The sequence below is a fragment of the Bos taurus genome, chromosome 5, assembly GCF_002263795.3.
Source record: "Bos taurus isolate L1 Dominette 01449 registration number 42190680 breed Hereford chromosome 5, ARS-UCD2.0, whole genome shotgun sequence".
Classification (NCBI taxonomy): Eukaryota; Metazoa; Chordata; class Mammalia; order Artiodactyla; family Bovidae; genus Bos; species Bos taurus.
In genome coordinates this window covers 112,139,613-112,160,531 of record NC_037332.1, presented here as the reverse complement: position 1 = coordinate 112,160,531, position 20,919 = coordinate 112,139,613, and the positions used below count along the sequence as shown (strand labels likewise).

Here is a 20,919-nt window from a genome sequence, read left to right as displayed (position 1 = left end):
AGAAACCACTGAAGGATTTTAACCAGTCACATGGTCAGATGGGGCTTCCCAGGTGGCACTAGTGGTAAAGAACCCAGCTGCTAACGCAGGAGATATGGGATGCGGGTTTGATCCCTGGTTCAGGAAGATCCCCTAGAGGATGGCACGGCAACCCACTCCAGTATTCCTGTCTGGAGACTCCTGTGTCCATAGGGTCACAAAGAGTCGAACATGCCTGAAGTGACTCAGCACAGGCTCAATAGTTGTGGTGCAGGGGCTTTGTTTCTCCGAGGCACGTGAGGTCTTCCTGGATTGGGGATTGAATGTCTCCTGATTGGCAGGCAGATTCTTAACCACTGAGCCATCTGGGAAGGCCCCCCTGACCCCTGCCCGCCTGCCCAGTTTCCTTAAGCTGTAATTGACAATACTGTAAGATGTTTAAAGTGTACATCCTGATGATTTGATACACGTATATATTGTGAAAAGATGTCTCCCATTAAGTTAATTAACACATCCATCACCTCACAAATTTTTCTTTTTTTGTGTGTGAGAACATTTAAGTTCTACTTTCTCAGCAGATTTCAATTTTACAATACAATGTTATCAAGTATAGTCACCATGTTATATGTTACATCCTTGAGTAAATCTAATCCATTGGTTCCCCCCTTCTATGACTGATAAGATTATTCCAAGTTTGCCAACATGATTTTGTGACAGTTGTCAATGAATGCTTTGTAAAACAAAATACTTTGTAGAACAAAAGTCGCATTTAAAGCTATGAACTTTAGATTTGAAAATAACACACAAACACCAACCACACATTCTTATATTGTTTTACAGTTTATTTTTAAAATGACAGTAACAAATGCTGTTCCCTTGTTTGGGAACCATGTATTTATTTTCAGTCAATAGCGCCTTAAAAAGTAACAGCATTTTGTCCAAATTGAACTTATATAATTGCACAAAAGTCAAACAAAGCATTAAGAAATGCTGGCAAAGACTGCAGTTCTCTCAGCTCCTCATGAAGCAAACCCCCAAAGGCCTGGATTTCAGTGGAGACCCCTGACCCGAATAATACTGATGCTCACCCTGAGTTCCTCAGGGACACACAGGTGGAGGTGAGAGCAGCCAGGGAGACTCGCATGCTTTGTGATAGTGGAATTCTGCTCTACCCCTAGGGCTTCGAGATACAGTCATTAGAATTATTAAGCACTTCAGCTTGAAGTATATTTGTTCAGGCTTAAAACGCACCCTTATCAGCTTACATTCTGGGATACAGATCCCACTTCAGGAAACTAAAAAAAAAAAAAAAAAATAGAACCACACCATAAAAACCTCTTCTAAGCGAGGTCCTGTATGCTGCCACCCCGGCCCTCACGTACTTTCTAACATACATACAAAAATAAGTTACATGATCGTTGATCATATGCCAGCTGAGGGATGGTAGACAGAGTCTAACTCAAAGCCCAGCTCCTGTTTTATTGACAGCAGTTACTGGAAGGACTCTGAAGTCACAGCTGGGCTGGCGGAAAGCTGCTGTGCTGTGCTTGTGATCTGACATGGACACAGGACAGGGAGAGGCAGCATCACGCATCATGTCTGCAGTCTTTCTATTATTAAGAAAGTTAAGGAGGATGTTGGTTATGTATGTCTTAAAATATGTAACAAAGCCCATTTTTAAAATTTTAATGAGATATAGTGTCTTTATCTGGGGATTTAACTTATTTTATGGCTTTTAAACCCAATTAACATATAATGTCTATAGTAGTTTTCCTTTTCTGACCATATGAAAGTTAATGAAAAGATAATATTTTGAAAGAAGATACACGAAGACATCTTTAAGTCACCATGAGAGGTACCTTCCTAACTTGGGTACAATTATGGGAAGAGGAGAGTTATTATTTTACTTCTTAACTGCTGTGTTTCAAGTTAAAAAAACATAGTTATAGTTTCTTTATCACAGAGAAAAATAGCAACTCCTGAATACTTTCACAGCCATAAAAGTATGTGGCAGAGGCAACAATGCTCCTCTCCTAGCCTGTTCTTCCCTAAAGCAATTATTTTCTTAAATTTATGTTCTAACAGCATGTTTTATACATTTTGGGCTCACATTCAGGTTTAAAGGAGGTGAATACACTATTTCCTAAAGCAGCCCCCTATGACTGAAGCTCCCAAATAAACCATCTGCAGGGGTCTAGCCCCGTTCACTCTGCAAACTGAGTTTAACATAACTGCATTCAATGCTGTATGGAGGGAAACGCTGGGCTTTCCCATTGCCCATCCAGGCTAACGTCCAAGAAAGGAAAGGATCAGAGGGTGTTTACAGCTACTGGCTGGGTTCCATGTTTTGCTTTTATCAGCACTAGAGGAAATCACAGAATGATAACTGGGTGCTGTTCCCCTGACTCTTAACTCGGTGAGCAGAGGATCTGCCCTTGGCCAGAGAAGCAGCTTCAAGGCTGTGCTCTGAGGATCGGTGTGGTAAGAGTCTATAAAGACAGCAAGGATATCTGGGAAAGGAGTGCTCTTTAGATTGAAAACAGACAGATGGTGGTCTGGATCTAGAGCAGATACATACATACTTTTCTTTCTCTTCCATTTCCTTCCTTATCAAGAATCTAAACACCTTCCAGGTCCCAGGCAACCAAATAGTAAAAAAAGCTCAAAAATGTTCTGTTCGATAGCTAGTGTTGCTGGAATCTGGACTGTGGCTCAGTGATGGGGCTGGAGAACACCAGTGCCCTGAGGGCTCACGTGGGCTCCTGAACAGGTAAGGCAGGTATCATGGAAGGTACACACTGGCCACCCACAATCAGACAGGCGGCTTTCAATGTGGGCAGACTCTGGTGATTAGCTCGAAGTGTAAGCATTACACGAAAATTTGATGATATTAGGTAGATCTCAGGAAAAGTGCAGAAGGGGAAGGACCTGGAGAGAATTTTCCACAAGTGCCAACTGGAATGCATGGACATATGTAACCAACATCTTTCCTTATATCTTAACATTAACCTTGTCTCGGTCATTAATTCTACAGAATTAATGTTAATAAAGTTGCAGTAACATATAGTCCAAAAATGCAATTTTTCCAAGTTTCTAGCCACATAAAACAAAAAGACAACACACAGACTCACACAGACTTGCACAGCTGCAGCACTCCCCAAGGGAATGCATGAACAAGTATCCACACAGAGATCCCTGGAAAGCACACACGCACAGGTACCTGCGTCCACCCCCCCTGCACCCGAGACCCACGCGGGCTGCCGTGAGGGTCAAGAGGCCCTACTGCATATCTGTTCGATGTCCTTCATCTCTTTGGGACAGTCTGCAGAAAGGACGAGCGGGGATGCCTCAGTCACCACCACATCATCCTCAATTCGTACACCGAGACCACGGAACCTCTCAGGGGCATCTTGGTCGTCCTCCGGAATATAAATTCCTGAGAAGTAGAAAAAAGAAGTCGAATGTTTGATTCAAAAATGGCAGTGACTGGATGATTTGGGGCAAGTAAGTTAACCTCTTTGTGTTACAATTCATCTGTAAAGCCAGGATCCTAACAGTACCTACCAATAAAAATGTGGAGTGAAAGTGAGATAATAGATATAAAAATGTCTGGTATATAAACCGTCAAGACTTAAATTGAAGAAAGTAGGGAAAACCACTAGACCATTCAGGTATGACCTAAATCAAATCCCTTATGATTATACAGTGGAAGTGAGAAATAGATTTAAGGGCCTAGATCTGATAGATAGAGAGCCTGATGAACTATGGACGGAGGTTCGTGACATTGTATAGGAGACAGGGATCAAGACCATCCCCATGGAAAAGAAATGCAAAAAAGCAAAATGGCTGTCTGGGGAGGCCTTACAAATAGCTGTGAAAAGAAGAGAAGCAAAAAGCAAAGGAGAACAGGAAAGATATAAGCATCTGAATGCAGAGTTCCAAAGAATAGCAAGAAGAGATAAGAAAGCCTTCCTCAGTGATCAATGCAAAGAAATAGAGGAAAACAACAGAATGGGAAAGACTAGAGATCTCTTCAAGAAAATTAGAGATACCAAGGGGACATTTCATGCAAAGATGGGCTCGATAAAGGACAGAAATGGTATGAACCTAACAGAAGCAGAAGATATTAAGAAGAGGTGGCAAGAATACACAGAAGAAATGTACAAAAAAGATCTTCATGACCCAGATAATCACGATGGTGTGATCACTCACCTAGAGCCAGACATCCTGGAATGTGAAGTCAAGTGGACCTTAGAAAGCATCACTACGAACAAAGCCAGTGGAGGTGATGGAATTCCAGTTGAGCTATTTCAAATCCTAAAAGATGATGCTGTGAAAGTGCTGCACTCAATATGCCAGCAAATTTGGAAAACTCAGCAGTGGCCATAGGACTGGAAAAGGTCAGTTTTCATTCCAATCCCTAAGAAAGGCAATGCCAAAGAATGCTCAAACTACCACACAATTGCACTTATCTCACACGCTAGTAAAGTAATGCTCAAAATTCTCCAAGCCAGGCTTCAGCAATATGTGAACCGTGAACTTCCTGATGTTCAAGCTGGTTTTAGAAAAGGCAGAGGAACGAGAGATCAAATTGCCAATATCCGCTGGATCATGGAAAAAGCAAGAGAGTTCCAGAAAAACATCTATTTCTGCTTTATTGACTATGCCAAAGCCTTTGACTGTGTGGATCACAATAAACTGTGGAAAATTCTGAAAGAGATGGGAATACCTGCCTCTTGAGAAATCTGTATGCAGGTCAGGAAGCAACAGTTAGAACTGGATATGGAACAACAGACTGGTTTCAAATAGGAAAAGGAGTACGTCAAGGCTGTATATTATCACCCTGCTTATTTAACTTATATGCAGAGTACATCATGAGAAACGCTGGACTGGAAGAAACACAAGCTGGAATCAAGATTGCCGGGAGAAATATCAATAATCTCAGATATGCAGATGACACCACCCTAATGGCAGAAAGTAAAGAGGAACTAAAAAGCCTCTTGATGAAAGTGAAAGTGGAGAGTGAAAAAGTTGGCTTAAAGCTCAACATTCAGAAAACGAAGATCATGGCATCCGGTCCCATCACTTCATGGGAAATAGATGGGGAAACAGTGGAAACAGTGTCAGACTTTATTTTTTTGGGCTCCAAAATCACTGCAGATGGTGATTCCAGCCATGAAATTAAGATGCTTACTCCTTGGAAGGAAAGTTATGACCAACCTAGATAGCATATTAAAAAGCAGAGACATTACTTTGCCAACAAAGGTCCGTCTAGTCAAGGCTATGGTTTTTCCAGTGGTCATGTATGGATGTGAGAGCTGGACTGTGAAGAAGGCTGAGCACCGAAGAATTGATGCTTTTGAACTGTGGTGTTGGAGAAGACTCTTGAGAGTCCCTTGGACTGCAAGGAGATCCAACCAGTCCATTCTGAAGGAGATCAGCCCTGGGATTTCTTTGGAAGGAATGATGCTGAAGCTAAAACTCCAGTATTTTGGCCACCTCATGCGAAGAGTTGACTCACTGGAAAAGACTGATGCTGGAAGGGATTGGGGGCAGGAGGAGAAGGGGACGACAGAGGATGAGATGGCTGGATGGCATCACTGACTCGATGGACGTGAGTCTGAGTGAACTTCGGGAGTTGGTGATGGACAGGGAGGCCTGGCGTGCTGCGATTCATGGGGTCACAAAGAGTCGGACATGACTGAGCGACTGAACTGAACTGAACATTACTAGAACTATTATTGTAGTTATTTTTTGTTATTAGTCTACAAGATCTCTTCAACTACAATAATGTTGATCATGATTCTGTCATGTGCTAATGGCTCAAACAGGCCACTAAAGTTACTTTATGACTATGTCAATATATGCTGGGAACTAGTGGATTACATAAATGCATTCTTTCTTTGCTTAACAGTCCCTTGGAAGAAGGGCACTTTGCAAAAATAAGGACATACAGAATTTTATCATGTATTTAAAAAGCACTTATTAGAGATTATTAGTCTCAACAACCAGAAGCTGCAGAAATACTGAAATAAGTCATAAATGTAACTGATACACATGATATAAAGAAGGAAAAAGGAAGAGTTTAATGAACATCTGAAAAATTCTAAGGCCAAGTTTCCCTTTCTAATCATAAAATCAGACAGATACCAGGTCTTTTCATTTTAAGAAACTGTAAATTTCCTGTTCTATACTCACAGATGCTGTTCTGTGATAAGAAAAGGATCAGCAAAGGAAAGTGTAGTCAAAGTCTAAGGAAGTGCCAACTTGATTGGACTAAATGGTAAACAAGGCCACAGATAGCAACATACGCCTGGGCTCAAAGTGGAGCTTAAAAGACGTGTCCCAGCTATAACTTACATAATTTAGATGTGAAAACACTTGAAATTTAAGACTGAGATCTGCTTTCATGACAGAAACAGCATCTGTGTTTAAAAGTAACTTGTAGTCTCCATCTTCACACTCCACCATGGCCACTACTTCTCTCCTGCCCCACGCCTACCATCATTCAAGCTGGGGAACCATCAGACTGCCCGCTCTCTCTGAAGCCCAGGAGAAAGGGTCTGGATACTGAAGAGTGGAACAATGCAGGCAGTTCCATGCAGTTTGCAGAGGAGCTGCAACTATGAACGTGAGGAATCTGAGAATCTCTGGAGGAAAGTGCCACGGGTCCACAAGCATCAGCAGCCCACCACAAAAGGAAGACTAGTACAAACTGGTCCTGGCAAAGGCAGGGTTAAAATAAAGATTTATTTCTTAATATCTACTGATAGGAAGTATTCCCCATCTGTTGTTTATTGGAGAAGTCAAACAAATTGTGTGATGTTAAATAAAAAAGCTCAAGGAGGATCTAAAATAAAGTTCCCTTCTATACTGGAGAGATTCATTTTCCTGTTTCTTCTAATTTAATTACATTGGTTCACATAAGAAGAAAGTGTTTACCCTTCTATCTAACACTAGGATTATGTGTCCCAGGGGATGGGAGGCTGTTGGCACCTCCCCTTACCTGGCTCCACGGTGATTACCATCCCGGGCTGGAGAGGGAGGGAGCGGGGCATGTCTGGAGTGTCGTGGACGTCCATCCCCAGGTAATGGCCAACATGATGTGGGCAGTATTTTCGAGCAGCCTGGAAATGATATGATCACAGTGTTATCAGAGCAATGACCCTTAAGGGAAAAGTTGGGCCTGTGTAAATCCACGAGATACGTGTCAATACTGTCCCCTGCCCTTAGCTCTGCTGCCTGTGTCATCTATCCCTGGGCTAATGCTTAAGAGACTGAAAACTGCTACCTCTTGTGTGTAATTCTGCCAATGGCATTCTATTAATAACTAATCCACATTTCTGTTCCTACCATTTCATACTACACACATGCTAACTGGGGTCGCCCCAGCAATGACAACGGCAAGTGAAAATTTCTTTTCTGGGGGGGAGGGAGATAATTATGTTAGAACAGTTCTTTTTCCAGCATGCACACATCCCTCTCAGGGAGCCTTCTCTGGAGACCCTAAGTATCTCACAGCAGCTTGTGGGGTAGGTAGGAAATGTCATACAACATAGTAATTATGAGGCATTTACCAACCTGGGTACTTCTGTCCGTTAATTAAAGATTTGTTGGCATGAACAGGAGGAATTACAGCTTCTTCCTTACTGATAAAAGAAGCCCTGGCAGTCTAACTTGGAGATAAGAGATACCTTACTGGTCTGTCTGGCTTGACCACCTGGCATCTTAATTTAAAACTGAGTCTTTAAAGTTTTCTTCAACACCATCATACTTTGGATGCAGATGAAGTTCACTAAAGACATGGCAAGTGAGAATACTGTTAAAAGTCTCAACAATGTTACTGAAGCCACACACACCTTCACCCTTTGACCCCCACTTTTTCAAAATCATTAAAAAAGAATTAAAGAGTTAACCTCTCCTCCCTTTTATGTCCTTTCCCACCTTGTCTACACCGGACTTCATTTTATGTTTTCTGAAGATTGAGCTAGTCACACAGTATACAATGAACTGCATGTGCTGCCATCTTCTGGGAGAAAGAAGTACTGTGCCTTTTGTTTTAATCTATGTTCAAAAAAGTCCCTCTTACAGCAGAATCACAAACTCCCATTTCTAAATCGAATTAGCTTTACATAGGATAAAGCCCAAGCAGCATGTCAGGTGTTCTTAAGAACTGAGATTGAAGGAAGTGAAATACCTTGAAGGGATTCTTCTCCTTAATGTTCCTCGTGATCCCCAGCTCCTTTAGCTTCTGGCTTATCAACGTCAGCATCATGCTGTAGACGTTCTCCAAGCTGGTTCCAGGGCAACAGAGGGTCAGACAATCTCTCTGGACTTCGAGAACAGCTTCATACAGCTCTGCCTGAGGTGCCGTGAACCTGGCGACAGGGAAATCCAAGAACGAGAATTTGGAACTGCCTGATATTGCAGGAAGTTTTCTTCTAAGTTTGATTAGAAAAACTCTCTCAACGGTCAGCAGATAGACATGGTGAAGTAAGAAGATGCACCCAGCCATGAATGCAGTTAGAGGGCCAGATCAGGCTTAACCTTGATCCTTCCCATTTTTTTTAACCATTAAAAAAACACAAATACAAACAATACCAACCAGTCAGCCAACCAATCAACCAAATAAAAAAACAGTCTAAAGATCTACTTCTTACAGGCAAAGTAGATGTCATGGGATAAACTAGTCAATACTTTGGCTACTAGTAACTTACTAGTTTCTGCGTGTCTTTAGAAGAATCATTTTTTTAGCAGTAATGGAGGAAAACTCTAACCACTTACATCTTACCCATTACAGCTCTTCTTTCAAGGACAGACTTACAGCTGCAGTTTCTGCCAGCTTTTAGAAAGCTCTCTGGTGTCTTCAAATACTTGTTTTTATTTTTCTTTTTTGTTTTTGGTTGCACCGGGTCTTTGTTGCTGCAGGCTGGCTTTCTCTAGTTGTAGAGTGGCGGCTACCTTGTTGTGGTGTGCAGGCTTCTCATTGCAGTGGCTTCTCTTCTTGTGGAGTGCAGGCGCCAGGCGCACGGGCTTCAGTAATTGCAGCACGCAGGCTCACTAGCTGTGGTGCACAGCTTTAGCTGCTCCATAGCATGTGGAATCTTCCCGGACCAGAGCTCAAACCTGTGTGCCCTGCACTGGCAGGTGGATTCTTATCCACTGTACCACCAGAGAAGTTCTAAATGCTATTTTTAATATTTTGTCCAGATTCTATAATTATTATCTGTGGAGGGTTAACCTAGCCAAACTATTCTACCAAAACCTAAATATTATTTTTGCAATCAGAAAGTAAAAACTTTAAATTTATTTTTTTTAAAGTGTGTGCACATGTTAACTAGGTGTCTTTACGTGCCTCGTCCTATGATATGATGAATAAAGCAGTCTCAGAAAAGAATCAGGGGCTTTGTAAAGGCAGTTAACCTGAGCTGGAGGGACCCTGTATATTTCTTTAGTCCTTTATTCCAAACATACCCATTTTCTAACTCATATTCCTAAGAAGCGGTGGGATCTGTAGCAGCCCTACCTGCCATTGACGGGCCAGGTACGAGTGATGTCACTCACGTAGCAGGAAGACTCACAGCCTCCATCCAGCAGCACCATCTCCCCATCCTGGAGCAAGAATAAGACAGGTAAACAAAGGTGACTTTATGACTGTCAGTTGTATCTTCTAACTTAAACTCTTTATGCCTTTCATTAAGAAAAAAAAAAGTTCCAATTTAAAGGAGACTAATCTCTGGTTCCTTCTCACAAGAAACACCATCTAAGTGTTTCATATGAATTCACGTTGGCTCAAGAAAGACGGCACTACTGAGTGGTTAAGTGTGTTGGCTCTGGAATCATAGTGCTTGGGTTTGAATTACTAGATGCGAATATTAGCAAATCATAAATGTTACCTCTGTCACTATTAGTTAAAAAAAAAAAAACCTATGTAAGTTGGTATCCAAGGCCTTTATTCACATATAACTTACCCATTTAACTTTAGAATGTTACTCCCTCTTTTGCTCTCCATCAAAACATATGGTGGGAGCAAAAAAAAGAAAAAAAAATATTTTGCGTAAATCTCTGTTTTACCACTTGTCACGTTATACTGCAATTTTCTCTTTATGCCTTTGAAGACAGGCCATATCTCATTCATATCTAAATAAGCACAGAACTTGGCACACAGTAGAATAATGGTCAGATAAATACATATATAATAATGATAAGAAGAATGAATGTGGTTTTTATTTCTGGCAAAATACAGAATAAATTTTAGAAAACAACTCAGTTCTGGATAAAAATATATTCTATGAAATGCTGACATTACATCATGTAAGATGTCTTAAAGACTTTTTTCCTTGAATAAAGATAGCCCAGAACTGAAACTAGCGCTGGGAGTGAGTATTACAGTATATAAGGTAAGTATTACAGTATATAGGAAAGAAAGTGTCTGCAGAGTGGGCAAGATGAGCAGGAGATTCCTTCAGTAACCCAGGACATTCACAGGGGTAGCAGGCCCTGGGGCATCAGGACCCACTTCACTTCTGACAAAGGCATATGCAAATAATATTTAGAGGAAATGGCCCCCAAATTTGGGACCGCACAATTTCCCCAAAATAACAACAAGCAAACATGAGCTCACAACCAGATGCTGTCACGGTCAAGCACGTGAGGCAGTAGGTCACGGTCAGTGAGACTCAGCAGGACCAACAAATACCAAATTCAGATCTTCCAGAATTCCAGGTAATGGAATTATCTGGAATTCATGACAGGATTGCTGTCATGAAATGTTTATAAAGAGATACAGAATGGAATCACAAAGGTTAACAAGCAACAAACGACAACTAAAAAATAACCATGTGGATTTGAAAGGAATGGAGATAAAAATTACTTTTGAAATAAAATACTATGTGGATGGCTGAAGGCGTAGGTTAGACAAATGAAAAAATGTAGTTTCCTAGAAGACAGACCTACCAAAAACCCCTAGAATATGACAGAGACAAAGCCAATGTAAACATGAAAGAAAAGTTAGCTTACTGAAAACAGAAAAGAGGTTTAACCTATTAACATATCTAACTGAAGTCCTTGAAGGAGTGAGGAGAGAGACATAGAAGAGATGATATCTAAAGAAATGTCTGAGCATTTCCTAGAACTGATAAAGACACAAATCTACAGATTCAGGAACCAGAAGGTATCATAATGAGACATGTAAAAATAAATTTGTACTTAGAAATACAATAAAACTGAGAAATACCAAAGAAAAAGAAATCTTAATGTAGCAAAAAGAAATTTCCCAAAGTAAAATAATAATTATTTTCTTTTCTAAGATCAGCAACACTGAAAGTCAGAAAAGAGAGTAAAAATATATTAAAACTGATGACTAAAAATAACTGTCAATCTAGGATGGTTTTCTCAGCATAGCCATTTTTCAAGAATGAGAATGAAATAAAGCTGCTCTGGCTAAACGAAAGTGGAACAAGTTTATCGGCTATATACCTTCATCTAAAGGATGCTGAGGTGGAAGGAAGGTGACCCCAGAAAGGCCGGCTAAGAGGTAAGAAGGGAAGATGAACACGCAGGTAGGTTTGTTTCAAGCCTCTGCCGTGACCTATTCCTGACAGCTGCATGCCGCTGTGGTAAGCCCTGAGGCAGAACTACGCGCAGCCTGCGGTCTCTCTGACCACAACTGTGCCAGGCTCCTACTAGCCAGTCAACAGCAGAGCCCTTCCAACACCGGGCGTTTCTCATGGCTTGTTGATAACCTCGCCCACTAACTTGAATTGAAAACTTTTAGATAACCAAAGCTAGACTATGACCTATAGGTTTTCGACCATTTCCCCTTATTTCTTACTTGCTCTAATAACAGCAATATGTCTTCTCGCCTTATAAAGCTAGATTTGTGCTTATTCTCTAGTTTTTCAAGAATGAATACTATATTGTTTAGGAACAGGTACCCTGGTGGTAAAACTATGAAGAAAAACCAAAAAATGGTTAAAATAAGAGTTTGGATGATAGGAGACAGAAAGGGAGATGTGCATGTGATTGCCTAGAAACTTCTAAGGTTCAAGCAGTGTTCTTCTTATCCTTGATGGTGGATACATGGTTGTTCATTTTATTATTATTTTAAACAGTACATTTATTGTTTATAACATATGATAAATATGACAACTTTAAGAAAATACATGGAATGTAATGAAAGTGAAATATTAATTCTTAAATAATCATAATTAGAAAAGAAAAAAGGATGAAAATTAACGAATTTAGGGAATTCCCTGGTGGTCCCGCGGTTAGGACCAGGTGCTTTCAATGCCCAGGTTTGATGCCTGGGGGACTAAGATCCTATAAGTCACATGTCACAGTTAAAAAAAAAGAGTTTAGCACCTAATTTAAGAAGCTAGAAAAAGAACAAGAGAATGAACATAAAGAGCAGAAGAGTAAAATTAACGAAGGCCAGGACACAGTGTGGTAAGATAATAAGCAAAGACAAAATAGCATTAATGATATGTGAAGTTGACTTTAACAGACTAATAAAAACCCACAAGCCTCTGCTGAGATTTCTTTGCACAGATCTTAAGTGTACAGACCTAAGTTTTGTCAAATCTATATATCCAGGTAACTATATGCTCATGCTCTGACCCAGGCAACGCCCCATCAGAAGCAACCACTGATCTGATTTCTAGCACCACAGATGAGTTTTGCTTATTCCAGAACTCCATATGAACATATGAATAGAATCATATAGTTTGCAATTTTTTTCTTTGGAGGTCATTTGTGCTCTTGGTAGTGCTGTGGTTTGCTCCTTTTTCTTAAGGATATACCACATGGCAACATCCTCATCTAACATCCTAGTTACAAACTGGCTATCAACATTCTTGTACAGGGCATTTTGGGGGTATATGTTTTAATTTTTCTTGGAAAAGTACCTACAAAAGAAATAGCTGGTTCATAGGGATATGTATATTTACTTTTAAATAAACTGTCTATTAAGATTTATTAGAAAAAAAGAGAAGGCAAAAATAGTTCAAGACTGTAAAAAGGTACATAAAGGAAAACAAAAAACAAAAGGAAAAGAAAAAGAACGTAAAAGTGTAAATAATTCCAAACACAAAAGATTAAAACGTAAGATAATTCTATGAATAATTTTAAAAACTTGGTCAAAATGCTAGAAAAATATAATCTACAACACTGTTTCAGGAAGAATGGAAATATAAATTGATAAAATCACTTTGGGAATGTCTGGCAGTTTCTTTTTTTTTTTTTTGGTCTCACTGAGTGGCATGCAGAACTTTCTCAATCAGGGATCAAACATGAGCCCCTTGCAATGGAAACGCAGAGTTTAAACCACTGGACCACCAGGGATGTCCTAGGCATTATCTACCAAAGTTGCAAATATGCATACCCTGCTGCTGCTGCTGCTAAGTCACTTCAGTCGTGTCTGACTCTGTGCGACCCCATAGACGGCAGCCCACCAGGCTCCCCTGTCCCTGGGATGCACACTCTATGACTCAGCACCTCCACTATCAGGTGAAGTTCCTTAGCAACCTTGATAACTTGTGCCACAAGAGAAGATGCTTAACTTCATTGGTAATAGAGGCAATGGAAATTAAGACCACAATGAGACCACACTGTCTTATCCCAACGAAAATGATAGAAATTAAGAAGTTTGATAATAGCAAGAGATAGAGAGAATATGGTCAACAGAATTAATTATACATATATGCTGGTAGGAGTGTGAACAGATACAAATACACGGGGAAAAAAATTATTTTATCCTGCTTGAGTAAAAAGAAAAGTTAAGCTCCCAAAACTACATATAGCAGTATGTAATTTTCATATAGTTCATAAAGAGGCAGAACTAATTGTTTGGGGAATCATGTCTATATGATACAACTATTTTTTTAAAAAACCCAAGAGAATGACAAACAGGAATTTAGGATACTGCTTAGTGACCTTTGGGAAGGAGGCTGTGGGATGGCAGAGCTTGAGGGTATGTAAGCAGATTGAACATACTGGCAATGTTCTTGAGTTGAGTCATTGGTTCACAGGTATTCATTAGAAAAAAAATGTATAATTTACATGTTTGCTATATTCATTTTTTTGAATTTACTGTAAATTTAAGTAGATAATTAAAAGTAGACTTAATAAAGGAATACAAGACTCTTTACTTATAAATCACTTGGGAAGAAAAACCATAAAATATAAGTTCCCTCATAGCTAATAGGCTATTGGTAAAATCTGCCTGCTCCCAAAATAAGCTTGGCCTGTTGTTGGCACAAGACTTCAGTGAAGAAGTTTAACCACATGAAATGAGCAAAGGATTTAGACTAGAACAGTTGGCTCGGCATTAATGAGTTACCGCAAGTGTCTTTTCCTCTTCTGTTAAACAGGCATGTTAATAACTGCTCCTATCTCACAGTGCTAATGTGAGGATCAAAGGATAGCATGTCTGTAAAAGCATTTTATAAACAAAGGGTTTTATAAACGGCAGTTAACTTGTGAAAGCTGAAGGCTAGGGGGCTGTGAGGCTACAGCTGTTTCCTACTAAGGCACCTGAACCCAGGGGTGGTAGCCTGAAGGGCATCTACGTACCTTGATGAGCTGATTGTTCTTTACATAGTGCAAAGTGTTTGACCGGTTACCTCCAGCAACCACAGGTGGGTAAGCTAAGATGTCTGCACCACGGGCCCGGCATTCAAACTCAAACTGAAAAACAGCAGCAAAGTATGACAATACAGGATGGAAGAAAGGATTTCCTTAAGGCTGCCCTAGCCTAGTCTCTCTTAACAGCCCACACCTCCATCCAAGTACGCAAGTCAATACCGGAAAACGATTCATCACATTTTTTAACCAAAGTTTTATGATATAATTTCAGTCCATTTCTTTTATTCTCACCCCAATACTGTCATTCAACTCTATTACTACATCTGTTCTTTTCTTCCAAGTGCTCTAACTTTCCTATGATTTTCAAAGAGTTAAGTCCTGAAGAGAGCACAGAAAACTTATGATCAGGCTGAGTACAGAGATATAGTCTAGATACTTTACATGTTACTTTTTCTTTCTTATTTAGGTAAACACTGGAATATAGCTTGCATTTTTAACAACAGCTCTAAATTACCAATTTCAACCTTCCAAATAGCTACCAACCTACATGCTCTGGAAATTTGAAAAAGGATGCTGCTGCTGCTGCTAAGTCGCTTTTCAGTCGTGTCCGACTCTGTGCGACCCCACAGACGGCAGCCCACCAGGCTCCTCTGTCCCTGGGATTCTCCAGGCAAGAACACTGGAGTGGGTTGCCATTTCCTTCTCCAATGCATGAAAGTGAAAAGTGAAAGTGAAGTCGCTCAGTCGTGTCCAACTCTTAGCGACCCCATGGACTGCAGCCTACCAGGCTCCTCCGTCCATGGGATTTTCCAGGCAAGAGTACTGGAGCGGGGTGCCATTGCCTTCTCCGGAAAAAGGATACTAGGTAAATGGTAAATTCTAATTTTGCTATGTCCTAGGATGAAGCTGGAGGCTGGTTCGTATCTGCTACTATCCATAGAACCACCTCAAATTCTCTGCTTTTACATTTACCTAAACACTATGATTCTTATTAACTCCCTCTTGTGAAAGTCCTTCCTTCTTTATCTGTTCTTTTCAATTTTCTCCATTTAATTGTGAAAGAAAGTAAAAGTAGCTCAGTTGTGTTCGACTCTTCGTGACCTCATGGAATAGTTCATGGAATTCTCCAGGCCAGAATACTGGAGTGGGTAGCCGTTCCCTTCTCCAGGGGACCTTCCCAACCCAGGGATCAAACCCAGGTCTCCCACATTGCAGGCAGATTCTTTACCAGCTGAGCCACCAGGGAAGCCCAAGAATACTGGAGTGGGTAGCCTACCTCTTCTCCAGCAGATCTTCCTGACCCAGGAATTGAACCGGGGTCTCCTACATTGCAGGCGGATTCTTTACCGTCTGAGCTACCAGGGTAGCACTACATATTTTAGATTCATCTAATAAATTACCAGTGACATTTAAGAACCAAATCTGTTGGGGGCCAGCGTGAGGTACTCCACCCATGGCAAAGGTCATGAGGAAGGAGGCTCGACATACGTAAAGGCGGGATCAAGCCTCAGGAGTCTCCCTGGAAATCCTTGAGCATCTACCCCCAGAGCCTGCCTACTTTACTACTTTGTGCTCTCCCCTACACCTCTGACTTTACGGGGGGCTGTCTCCCACCACCTCTTTCGGAGAAGGAGTTAACTTAGAGCTCCAGTTAATAATAATTCCTGGGCATGATAGGAGTGTTTCAACCTACAAACTCCTCTGAAGGTTCTCTAGCCTGCCTGACGGGCTTGTCCGGCCACATGTGATTGCTCACAGCTTCCCAACCGTGAGAGGCATGAGATGCTTTAAACCTTCTAAAAACAGGTTCCTTAGAAAAGTTAGAAAACTATTAGTATAAGTATAACGGGCTGATTAGAAATTGTATTGGTGAAGGGTTTTTCATTTGTTGAGCCAATGTTTGTTGCTAAGTCTCCACATCCCCTGCCCTTACACACGTTAATGAATATATAGAAGAAATAAGTATTAACCTTTGATATTAATCACGTTAGACCTTAGGCTAAGTAAATTCTTTCCTTAACTAAAACCCACTACACCCTCACCCTACAGGAATGTAACTTTATTTGGGTGGCGTCTGTTTTAAGAATAATCACCCTTGGAGAAAAAAGTGTTCTGGTTGACTGACCACTGTCACAAGGAGAGGGTCGTAAATTGTCAGCAGGCCCCCCTGGCCAGAAGATGATGTAACACCCCTAAGACCTCTGTATACATTTGTGTGAAGCACCTGACTTTAATAAAAGTCAGGACTGCTGTCCCCACGTGACTTTTGTATAACATCTCAGTGTATAAAAGTAGACCATGGAAAATAAAGAACTGGGATCAGTTCCTCGAAAGACTGGTCTCCCCATGTCTCTCTCTCTCTCACTCTGGCTGAGTCTCCATCTGGAGCGCGGAACCCGCCATGCTTACTAACTATGCCTGGGCTTCTAAGATCCGACCGGGGAGGCCTCAGTGTCTCCTCTCCTTCGGGAGAATGGAAGGACGCCTGTGGCCTACGTAAGTGGTGCAAGCTTCTTGTCTTGAAGTTTTATTGGTCTCCCGCGTAAACCAAGCTACTCAGCCTCTTTTCTCCACTGAATTTTCCTACTGAGCTATCCTCATTCTATTACTCTTTATATCTTTGATGAATATTTAAATAGTCGCCTAAGCCGTCTCCCCTTCGAATACCCTGGATCAGCCGGGGCTGGACCCCGGCACAAATCCTCTTCATGGATACCCTAGTCATGTCCATGAAAGCCAACTGGATGCCATATGCAAATCAAGAAAGTACATTTGCCTCTGACAAAACTTCGCCAGGCATTTGAAGCTCACCTTAGCATACAGAAAGCCTTCTTCCACAGGGGCTTTACTGGCAAACATGGTCTCTATAAAAGCCTGCAAAGAGAATGAAGGAAGAAAAGAACATAGTCCCATTTTAACTACGTTGCTTATCCAAACATTCAAAATACTGGAGCTCAAATGAAAAACACAGTTCTCCCCAACTTTGTTGACCTGAAGTTACGGCTTTGTGAGCACGATAATATTTTCCAAAGGGAAAAATATTGCTTTCTGGAATAGTTGGCTGATGACAGACTTAGTGGAAGGGCATTCAACCTTCCCAGTTAGAATATACACTGTATGCTAGAATAAGCGGCAGGGAAACACATTTGTCATTTATCTTTCAAATGCTTCCACAGCCTTAGAATATATGCAATTATGGATGGACTCATCTCCAACCTTGGCACTATCAACATTTTGGGCCAGGTTATTCTTTATTTGGGGGCTATCCTGTTCCATGTAGGATGACAGTAGCATTCCCTAACTGTGATAATTAGATGTTGCCAAATGTCCCCTAGGGAACACAAAACTGCCCCCGGTTGAGAACCACCAGCCTACAATATAAGTAATTTAATTACTGGATTGGCTAATAAGTTCATTCAGATTTTTCTGTAACATCTTACACAATGTGCCTTTGTTTTCATTTTGTTTTAGCTCCATTCCCCTCAAATCTTGCTTTTATTCAACTCTACCATGATTTTATGCTCTCTTATATTTTATGTATCCATGTAAGCTAATCAAAATCCTTTTTGAAACGAGGTCCAGTGAGGAATTACAGACATGGATGTTTACAAAGACAGAAAACATACACATGTATAGTGTGGCTATCACAGAGAATTCCTGGGTTGGCCAAATAGTTTGTTCAGGTTTTTCTGTAAGATTCTTTTTTTTTTTTTACCCTTTTCTTAGTGGAACTATTCTTAAGGAAAACTATTTTGCCCAAATATCAAAAGTCTTATAGAAACAGTCTAGATTAGAATGTTGGGAATCCTGAAGGAATATAATCACTGGTAGCTAGAAGTTGTTTATTAAGAAAAATAAGGGCAAATTCTCTGTTGTCATTACTAAATTGGTAGATTATAAAGGAATTACCAGACTTAATACTTCTAAGACGGCTTCCCTGTGGCTCAGACAGTAAAGAACCCACCTGCGATGTGGGAGACCCAGATTCGATCCCTGGGTTGGGAAGATCCCCTGGAGAAGGGAATGGCAACCTACTCCAGTATTCTTGCCTGGAGAATCCCATGGACAGAGGAGCCTGACAGACTACAGTCCATGGGGTCGCAGAGCTGGACATAACTGAGTGACTGACACTTCTACTTTCTTTCAATACTTCTAAATTTTAGGACAACATTGCCTAGCACTGACCATGGTCAAGGTCTGAAACATGTTGGTTAATAGTGCTGAGAGGAGTTCCCAAGCAGTCTGTTATCAGCTTATCAGTATTGATAACAGTGAAATTAACGGTTTGTTCTTGGATTCCCTGGGACCTCTGAAGGGCTTTGCTGCTTCATAGCAGGAATATACCAACACAATCAAAACCCTAGGATTCCTAGCTGAGATTCCTGGGGCTGCATGGTTCTGAGGTGTTCTATGTGTGTATCTGTGGTTCCAGAGCCTCCGAGAAAATGCATCTTCCCCAGTCCTGACTGAGGAGGACAACAGGAGCCTGTACTCTGGACCTGGCTGATGGGTTATTGTTGTTGTTCAGTGGTTAAGTCGTATCTGACTCTTTGCGACCCCATGGACTGCTGTGTGCCAGGCTCTCTTGTCCTTCACTAATCTCCCCGAGTTTGCTCAAATTCATGTCTGTTGAGTTGGTGATGCTATCTAACCATCTCATCCTCTGCTGCCCACTTCTTCTGCCTTCAATCTTTCCCAGCATCAGAGGCTTTTCCAATGAATTGGCTCTTTACATCAGGTCGCCAAAGTACTGGAACTTCAGCTTCAGCATCAATCCTTCCAATGAATATTCAGGGCTGATTTCCTGAATCAACTGAAAATTTTGACTGGTTTGATCTCCCTGCAGTCTAAGGGACTCAAGAGTCTTCTTAGCACCACAATCCGAAAGCATCAATTCTTCGGTGCTCAGCCTTCTTCATGGTCCAATTCTCATATCCGTATGTGTTGGCAAAGTAATGTCTCTGCTTTTTAATACTCTGTCTAGGTTTGTCATAGCATTCCTTCCAAGGAGCAAACGTCTTTTATATTTCATGGCTGCAGTCGCCATCTGCAGTGATTTTGGAGCCCAGGAAAATAAAATCTGTCACTGCTTCCACTTCCCCCCGCTTCTGTTTGCCATGAAGTAATGGGACCAGATACTATGGTCTTAGTTTTTGAATGCTGGGTTTCAAGCCAGCTTTTTCACTCTTCTTTCACCCTCATCAAGAGGCTCTTTAGTTCCTCTTCACTTCCTGCCATTAGGGTGGTATCATTTGCATATTTGAGGTTATTTCCCCTCGCAATTGTGATTTTAGCTCAAGCTTCATCCAGTCCAGTATTTTGCATGATGTACCCTGCATGTAAGTTAAATAAGCCGGGTGACAATATATAGCCTTGACGTACTCCTTTCCCAACTCTGAACAGTCCACTGTTGCAAGTCTAGTTCTGCTGCTTCTTGACCCACTGTACCCTTATAGTGTACCCTTCTCCTTTAGTAACTCAAGACTTGGAAGCACCACCACTGTCTTTAACAACTGATCCGTTTACCTGCCATTTGTTAGTACATCTGGCATCTAAATTCATTCACTTTTTTTTTAAACCCAATATGAAATCCATATTGCATAAAATTAACCAATGAACAATTCGGGGAATTCTCTGTGCTTCCACCACAGGGGGCATAGGTTTGGTTCCTGGTTGGCGGACTAACAGCCCACAAGCTGTGCCTCGTGGCCAAAAAAAAAAAAAAAAAGTGAACACTTCAGTGGCATTTAGTCTATTGACAATGCTAGGCAGCCTCCACCTCTGTCTAGTTTAAAAACATTTTCACCACCACAAAAGAAACGCCCTACCCAATAAGCAGTTACTTTCCCCATATCCCTGTCACCCTAGCCCCTGGCAAGCATCAATCTGCTTTTGGTTTCTATGGATTTACATATTCTGGCTATTTCACATAAACGGAACTACATAATGTGTGGCCTTTTGTGTCTGGTCTGCTTCACTTAGGATAATGGCTTCAAGGTTCATCAACGTTGTGGAATGTATCAGTATGTTATTCCTTTTTACGGCTGACCAGTATTCCACTGTATGTATAGATGTATATACTACATTTTGCTTATCCATTCATCAATGGATGGTTATAAGAGTTGTTCGCACCTTTTGGCTATTGTCAATAGTGACTCAACTTCGCTCATAGCTCAGTCGGTAAAGATTCTTTCTGAAATGCAAGAGATCTGGGTTCAATCCCTGGGTCAGGAAGACCCTCTGGAGAAGGAGATGACAACCCACTCCAGTATTCTTACCCGGAGAATCCCACAGACAGAGGAGTCTGGCAGGCTACAGTCCACAGGGTCACAAGAACTGGACACTACTTAGTGACTA

The 20,919-nt window shown here is 41.1% G+C and overlaps 1 protein-coding gene across 3 annotated transcripts in view; it reads right to left on the bottom strand.

Moving 5' to 3' along the window:
* Nucleotides 1-800: 800 nt before the first annotated feature.
* The window catches only part of XPNPEP3 (X-prolyl aminopeptidase 3), a 43,861-nt gene continuing 23,742 nt past the window's right edge, over nucleotides 801-20,919 (bottom strand). The window contains exons 5-10 of one of the 3 annotated variants that reach the window (XM_005207416.5): nucleotides 17,374-17,436; nucleotides 14,551-14,664; nucleotides 9,506-9,591; nucleotides 8,177-8,357; nucleotides 6,986-7,106; nucleotides 801-3,415 (exon numbers count right to left, since the gene is read on the bottom strand). In XM_005207416.5, the coding sequence (XP_005207473.1) occupies nucleotides 3,249-3,415; nucleotides 6,986-7,106; nucleotides 8,177-8,357; nucleotides 9,506-9,591; nucleotides 14,551-14,664; nucleotides 17,374-17,436 (732 nt within the window). In that variant the 3' untranslated portion in view covers nucleotides 801-3,248. The remainder of the gene's footprint in view (nucleotides 3,416-6,985; nucleotides 7,107-8,176; nucleotides 8,358-9,505; nucleotides 9,592-14,550; nucleotides 14,665-17,373; nucleotides 17,437-20,919) is intronic. The other 2 variants (NM_001192194.1, XM_005207415.5) reach the window with 2 other exon arrangements.